General features: G+C 39.1%; 1 protein-coding gene across 1 annotated transcript in view; it reads left to right on the top strand.

Annotated features, from left to right (window-relative positions):
* The first annotated feature begins 1,004 nt into the window (after positions 1 to 1,004).
* NXPE2 (neurexophilin and PC-esterase domain family member 2) overlaps positions 1,005 to 8,509 on the top strand; it is a 30,172-nt gene continuing 22,667 nt past the window's right edge. The window contains 2 exon segments of the mRNA XM_061203670.1: positions 1,005 to 1,030; positions 2,039 to 2,144. Of these exon segments, the coding sequence (XP_061059653.1) occupies positions 1,005 to 1,030; positions 2,039 to 2,144 (132 nt within the window).

The following is an 8,509-nucleotide window of genomic DNA, read 5'->3' as shown; positions in this document are numbered from 1 at the left end:
TACATATATCATATATGTGAAATATACATATGTATATCTATATGCATATCTCTACCTAGGTATCTCTGTCTCTATAGCTATCTCCATGCAGAGCAATGCAAATTGAGCATGGCTGATATAATATGGTGGTAACAGGCCACCTGGTAGGTGGCTGCATTGTGACTACTTTACCACTGTTAGTGACGATGATTCCCCATGCCCATAGAATTTGCTCTTTTGGATTCTCTCCTATCCTGTTACAGATGCAGGGTGCAGTGAAATTTAGACCTATGGCTCCTCCTCTTATGGCCTGAGATTGATTTTATTCATTCATTCATTCATTCATGCCACGGCTGCGCCCCGCCCCGCCGTATGAGGGATCTTAGTCTCCCGACCAGGAATCGGACACGCGCCCCCTGCAGTGGAAGCGCGGAGTAGTCGTAACCACTGGACCGTCAGGGAAGTCCCCTGAGATTTAATTTAAACCATCATTGTTGGAGTGCTTAATGGATGCAGTTGTTTAGACCAAGGGAAAGTGTTTCCAAAGAACACACTCCAAAGGTTGAGAAGAACCAGCCAAATCAAATCTCAGTCATTCAAGAACCGTGGACGAGGGCTTCTGTTTTCCTTCTTTCCAGTTTTCCGATACTTCTGCTACTGTGGAAGTGACTAATTCCACATGACAGCGAAATGAGGGCATAAGCAAAGGAAATCCACTACATAAATAAGTAAATAAATAACTACGTAAGACCTCAACCAAAGGTGACCCTGCGCTGGGATTAGATATGTCCGTTCTCTAAAACGAACTCCCTCCTGGCTTCTTTCTCTGGCTCTGTGGAGTGAGCAAGGGCATTTCATCGCTGGGGAAGGCTGTGATTCTACCTGGCACACTCTGGCCACAAATGGCATTTCAGCTTTTGATCAGTTAAGCTTATAGGGAGACTCCATTCCCGAAGTAAATGCAAAGACTGCTTTATCCAAAGAAACTCCGGACGGCTGTAATTCCTGTGAGAAAATATGAGAATATGATGGAGGAGATATTCATCCATAGGTACCGTACTGGCAGAGACAGGAGAGCGAACCATAGACCAGTCGGTGCTTTTCAAATGGTGCATTGCAACCCTTTAGGGGATAGTAAAATTATCTTATTTGGGCATGAAAAATACTTTAAAAATGGAATAGAGTAGTATAGAGTAAAATAGAATAACTAGAAAATATTACAGTACATTGCATGCAGTAAGGATAAGGATTGTTTTATGAAACATCGGGGTGTGTGTGTGTGTGTGTATGTGTGCCCTGAAATGAGATTTGATATGATGTTCTTACTGTGGGTCCCAGGCAAAAGAAGTTTGGGAAACACTGCTGTAATTTAACTCTTTGGCACATACTTCTGGTATTCTGGGTTTGCAAAACAAAAACTAAAATTCTGGCCACTCAACAATGACCTTCTCTAAAGAATACACTCTTGCCCTTTATGGCAATGTTTCTCAACTACTTTAGCATGAGGTGATTAAAAACCTGAGGTGGAAACAAGCTTCCTAAGAAGACAAAGGGGAGGTTTAGAAGGAAGCCCCCAGAAGCATGTAAGACCAGGGAGAGTGGATACCAGATAATGCATATGTGCGTGCATGTGTGCATGCGTGTGTGCGTGTGTGTGTGTATCTGAGAGAGATTTAGAGACCAGAATTCATCAGAGGGCACCAGAAAAAAAGTGTTTCTTAGGGTAAACAGTCACTAAAACCTTACTAAACCTGCTGAGCCCTCCATGAGAGAAAAGGCTCAGAGCCCTGACGTGACTCCAAACGAAAGAGTTCATCTGAGAGTCAGAAACCAGGAGTTCTTTCCTGCCTCACCCAGTTCAGCTCTCTGCTTTGGGGAGGACAATTGTTTCTGATTTCTAATAGAACATATGATGGAATTTCCTGGAAACCCAGAAGAGAGCAGTTGTACAGAACACAACCCTATTCTGGAAAAGTACTGAGGAGGAACCTAGGTATACACAGCAATGTTATATTTATTTGATTTAACGTGTGATTATTTCTCCTGTCCTCTCTTACAGGATTCTTGCTTTGTTTCCAAATGCTGTAGCTCGTAAATTACCGCTGCCATTGATGTTTATCTTAGTTTTCTGGGTCATTTACTTCTCTTCCAAAGACCTTGAAAAGGTAGGAATTGTTTCCTTTTTCAGAATTTCAGAAAGGGTGACTTTGAATGCTCAGTGTGATCAATGCAAGAATTAAAAGTTAAAAGAATGTTATCTTAGCAACAGATGTGGATGAGAGGGCCCTTTGTTCAGCAGTTATTCCTTTGACACCATGTATTCTATTATTATTTTTTTTTTTCAGTGGCAGGTGGATTTACTGCTGTCTCTGTAGTGTCTGGCCCTGCTAACCATCCCTTCTAAACATTCTCTCCGACCTTGGCCTCTGAGCCTCCAATCCAATTAAATCTCTGTGTCAGCCCCTGCTTTTTTCACAGGGTTTTAAAAAATTCTTTACATAGTTCAGTTCACATTTTTTGATTTTCCCCTTCTGCAGTCTTTTTTAAAAACTGATTTTGCTTTACTTTCTCCTCTTCTCAACCATTTAGTACAAATCCGATCTTTCGAAAATTCTGCTTTCATCATCTTCTTGACCTGATCAAAAACTTTCACCAATGGTTTTCACAGATGGTAGCGCTGAGGAGATCAACTCCTTAGTTAGCTATTCAACCTTCTTCTAAATTTGAACCCAACTTCTTTTCAAAGCATCTATTTCACCTTTGTCTAATACAAACCCTCAGCTCCAAACAAGAAGGACCACAAATGTAGGATGTTCAGACGATGATGTGAACTGGTAAATAGTAGAGCTCTCAAACCACAGCTCAGAAGCTTTCTCTCTGTGAGTCCTCTCTGTAAATATGTGTTTTCTAGATTTCTTCCATCAATCTTCTTCTCGTTCATGCTTGTACCCTTTAATTCATAGGCTCAGGTCCCACCCACCACCAATATTAGTGTTTCTTAAAGTGAGGTCTGGGGCTTCCCTGGTGGCGCAGTGGTTGAGAATCTGCCTGCCAATGCAGGGGACATGGGTTCGAGCCCTGGTCTGGGAAGATCCCACATGCCATGGAGCAACTAGGCCCGTGAGCCACAGCTACTGAGCCTGCGCGTCTGGAGCCTGTGCTCCGCAACAAGAGAGGCTGTGATAGTGAGAGGCCCGCGCACGGCGATGAAGAGTGGCCCCCGCTTGCCGCAGCTAGAGAAAGCCCTCGCACAGAAACGAAGACCCAACACAGTCAAAAATAAATAAATAAATTAATTAATTAATTAAAAAAAAAAGTGAGGTCTGGACACTCTCTGCACTGGAACACCTGTGTTTGTGCATGTGTGTGTAAAATGCAGATCCCTGAGCCCTACTCCAGAGCTACTAAAAAGAAATCTTTGGACTTGAGACTAAAATAATGAAGTTTTGAAAACTCTAATCAGAAAAGATACATGCACCCCGATGTTCATAGCAATGCTATTTACAATAGCCAAGACATGGAAGCAACCTAAGTGTCCATCCACAGATGAATGGATAAAGAAGATGTTGTACATTTATATAATGGAATATTACTCAGCCATAAAAAAGAATGAAATAATGCCATTTGCAGCAACCTGGACAGACCTAGAGTTTATCATACTAAGTTCACTTCAACAAGTCAGACAGAGAAAGACAAATATTATATGATATCACTTATTTGTGGAATCTAAAAAAATGATACAAATGAAGTTATTTACAAAACAGAAATAGGCTCACAGGCATAGAAAACAATCTTATGGTTACCAAAGAGGAAAGTGGGGTCAGGGGTGGGGTAAATTAGGAGTGTGGGATCAACAGATACACACTACTATATATACAATAGAGGGTCCAATGGTTAAGACTCTGCGCTTCCACTGCAGAGGGCACAGGTTTGATCCCTGGTCGGGGAACTAAAGATCCAGCATGCCGTGTGGCGCAGCCAAAAAAAAAAAAAAAAAAAAGATAAACAGCAGGACCTACTGTATAGCACAGGGAACTATATCAATATCTTGTAATAATCTATAATGGAAGAGAATCTGAAAAAGAATATATATATAACTGAATCACTTTGCTGTACACCAGAAACACAACATTGTAAATCAACTATACTTCAATAAAAAAATAAAATGATAAAGTTTTGACAAGTCCCCCAGCTGATTCACATGTCCACTGAAGTTTGAGAATCTCTGCCTACGTACTTCCAGAGCTGAGATCTCTTCTGCGCCCCACTATTCAATACATTCATCGGATATCTCCACCTCAGTTCCACTAGTTCCACTCTTCCAACACAAAGAAAAGCACACTGAGTTTATGTTCCTCTTCACCACCCTCCTTGGCAAAACAGGATCACACAGAAACAAATTCTCTGCTCTTTCTCTTCTCTCTCCTCTGTTGCCACAGCCCATTAGTCAACCAAGCCAAAACTCTCTCCACAAGCAATCAGCCGCTAATCTCACAAATTCTACCTCCTAAATCTCTCTCAAATCTATCCTTTTATCTCCATCCCCAGAGTCTTGCTTTAGTCCAGTCCTTTGTCATTTCTCAAATATGGTGTGGAAATAGTCCTCTAATTAATTTCCCTGGCTCCCAGTCTCGGCCTGCTCTAATCATTCATTCAGCAAACGTTTGTTGAGTATAGATTGTGTGTCAGGGCTGAACTAGGTATTAGGGATACAGAAATATAGGACATCATCTTTATGTTCAGGAGTCTGAGATTATATTTCTAAAATAAAAATGCCATGCTCCCAACTTCAGTGGGAACATGGCAGGGCCCAGACTTCCTGGCACAGTGTCTCGGTCAGGCTTTTTTATTAAAGGGTACAGAAAGCCTGGCCCAAGGCATTCTTGCACTGGCTGTTTCCTCTGCCTGTTCTTCCTCCAGGTTTTCACATGGCTAACACTCTTCCTTCAGGTTTTTGCTCAAATGTCATCCTCTTTATTTAGCACTAGAAACAGCCCCCACCCTACCTCTTAGTGTTTCCCTTACTCTTTGACTTTTAACTTTCTAAAATACTATATAATTTTCTTATTTGTTATGTTCATTGATTATTGTCTATCTTGACCTGCTATAAGGTGATCTCCATAAGGGAAGGATTATTATCTATATTTATTTGTTGGTATATCCCAAGTGCCTAGAACAATGGCTGGCACATAGTAGGTGCTTAATAAATAACTGTTAAATTACAAAATAAGAACTGTTCAGTGATCTAGGTGAGAGGTAATGGTGACCTGAAATAAGGTACTAACAATGAGGTTGGAGAAAAGTCAAAGAATTTGAGACAGAATTGACAGAAATAGATTGACTGTGGTGAGGGCGTGAGGAGGTGGAATTAAGCAGGAATTAGTCTAGATATGTACAAGTACGTGGCTGGTGATGCCATTCACTGAAGTATAGAACAGAGTAGGGGAAGTAGTTTTGGAAAAAAAAAGTAAGTTTAGATACGAACAGTTTATGTTTGAGGTGCTTTTATGTCATCTAAATGGAAATGTTTCTTCAGTAGACTTGAATATAGAAATTTGAAGCTAAGAAAGACGTGGTTTAGGAAAATGGATTTAGGAATCATCAGAATATAAATGGCAGCTTAACTCATTGGTGTCTGTGACAATTCCTTGAGTGAGCTACAGAGTGAAAAGAAAAGGACCTACTGTATAGCACAGGGACTTCTACTCAATACTCCGTAATGGCCTATATGGGAAAAGCATCTAAGAAAGAGTGGATATATGTATATGTATAACAGATTCACTTTGCTGTACACCTGAAACTAACACAACATTGTAAATCAACTATACCCCAATAAAAATTTTAAAAAAGAAAAAAAAGTTGCTAGTGCTATTGCCCCGAAGAACAAAAAGAGCACTGGTCTGAGAAGTGAGTGGTAGGAAAGAAAGTGATTGATGAGAACTCCTGAGAAGTTTAACTGGGTAGGGATAGGGAATAAGCAAAAGTTAGTATAGCAGTTCTTTTTTTAATATGAGAGATACGTGAATGCATTTAAATTCTTATGGAAAGAAGTTAACAGAAAAAAATTGGAAGCAGAAAAAAGTGGTATGGTACATTTAAGTAGGGCAGGGTGACAGAAAGTTGAATTGCCATATGACTACTTTTTTAGATTTCTAAAGCTGAGGTTAAGGAACAAAAAAATTTAGGTATTGGAGGAGTTGCCTCCTGGACATTGAGGTCTACTTGGAGGATATCAGGATTTTTAATGATGAAGACTATAAGTCAGTTTCTTCAAAATTTTCAGGCAATGAGTAGAAGGTACCAATGACTAGAAAATGATGGATAAGATTATGAGTAATTAGTGATATTTGGTCAGATGTATCATGGAGAACAAAAGATCTTAGAGTCTTCTGAAAAATACTGTATGTATCAGTGTCTATATATATGAAATATATATGTATTTGAATTATATATTTATATTTATATGTATTTACTATATATTTATCTCTAATATATATTTGAAATATATATACCCCTAATATTTATATTTGAAAAAAATATATTTGAAACAGGTTGTTAAAAGAATGAGGCAACTGGGCTAAGAGAAATTGAGCATTGAATCCTGATCTACTATTATTGAATTATTATTGAATCCTGCTACTACTATTTTAAAGAGACTTTCCCGTTTATATGACTCCTTTTAAGGGTCAGGCACAAAATTATTTGTTTTTCCTCACTCATATTTATGGTTCATATATTGTGTGATTCCATTGCATAATATTCTTGAAATAATGGAGGAATGCGAACAGATAAATGGTTTTCAGGGGTTAAGGGATTAAGGAGGGGTGGGCCTGGAAGGGAAGTAAGTGTGACTAAAAAGGGCTACATGAAGGAGGCTAGTGGTGACGGAAATGTTCTGTATCTTGACTATATTCAGTGTCAATATGCTGGTTGTGATATTTTACTACAGTTTTACAAGATGTTATCATTGTGGAAACTGGGTAAAGGGTATATGAGGTCTCTCTATTATTTCTGACAACTGCATGTGAATTTACAATTGTCTAAAAATAAAAAGTTTAAGTTTTCCCTCATTGCTATACTACTGTTCAAGTTAAAAATCTCATTACACACTGAATCTTACACAAACCATATTTCCCTTAAGAGTTTAGAACCTCATGTGGTGGTCAGCTTGCCTTTATCAGACCTTGTCCAAATGTTCCTGCCTGATCTCAGGTGCTACAGGAATTCTAGGGAAACACATTAGGTTTCCCACTCAGGCTGAGAAACCTTCTTCTTGCCCCGTTTGTCAAAAGTAGGGATCCCATAGAATGGGAAAGGTTTGGGGAGATTGCAAAGACAAAGCTCAAAAGAGTTATCCCATAAAGTGGTGGATGAACTCCTGGGCTCAACTCTGAGTTTAGCATGTGTCACTCTTACCCTAAATAGCACACTAAAGGCTTAGGGAATTCAGTTACAGGCTGAACCATTGCCCAGGTCCCAGACTGACCACTGGATGTTACATGCATGGGACAGATTCAAACAGTACAGCCAAAGGTTTTGAGAACTGAACAGACCTTGAAACTAGAGCCCACAAAAGGTGGGTTGGAACTAATGGCTTTAACCTAACTAGATCAATTGTCTGATTTAAAAAAATCAACATTATCTTTAGGGTTTAAACAAGATCCAGAATCTCATAGCACAGTAGTTAAAATATCCAAATATAAGCCAAAACTATTCAGCATATGAGGAACCAGGAAAATTACAACTTGCAGGAGAATAAGCAAAGTCACCAACACTGAGATAATGTAGATGTTGAAATTATCAAAAACTTTAAAACAGTAGTTATAATTGTATTAGTTTTCTACTGCTGCTGTGACAAATTATCACACACTTGGTGGCTTACATGATACAAATGTATTATCTTATGTTTCTTGAGGTCAAAATTCCAGAATGAACCTCACTGGGTTAAAATCAAGGTGCTGGCAGTGTGCGCACCCTTCTGGACACTCTATGGGAGAGTTCATCTCCTTGCCTTTTCTAGCTTCTAGAGCTCGTCTGTTTTCTCTGGCCCCTCCATCTTCAAAGCCAGCAACTTTGGGCCAAGTTCTTCTCACACCACCATCTCTTTGGTTCTCCCTCTTCTGCCTCTCTTTTTTACTTTTGAGGACTCTTGTGGTTACTTTTGACCCACCTGGATAATTCAGGATAATTCAGTATTCCTTATTTTAAGGTCAGCTGATTAGCAACCTTAATTGCACCTTTGATTTTAATTTCCTTTTGCCATGTAACCTAACATATGCATAAGTTTTGTGCAATAGAAACACAGATCCCTTATTCTTTTTCCTCAATAGGTAGGATGTTTTTTCTCCCTCTGGCTTCTATCATGATTTTTCTCTTTGTCTTTGATTTTCTGTAGTTTGAGATGATATGCTTAGTTGTAGATTTTTTAAATTATTTATCTTCTGTGGTGTTTTCTGAGTTTCCTGGGTCTATGGTTTGGTGTTTGTTATTAATTTTGGATAATTCTCAGCCATTATTATTTCAAATATTT

Source organism: Eubalaena glacialis, chromosome 10 (assembly GCF_028564815.1).
Source record: "Eubalaena glacialis isolate mEubGla1 chromosome 10, mEubGla1.1.hap2.+ XY, whole genome shotgun sequence".
NCBI lineage: Eukaryota > Metazoa > Chordata > Mammalia > Artiodactyla > Balaenidae > Eubalaena > Eubalaena glacialis.
This window is presented reverse-complemented; position numbering and strand designations above follow the sequence as displayed.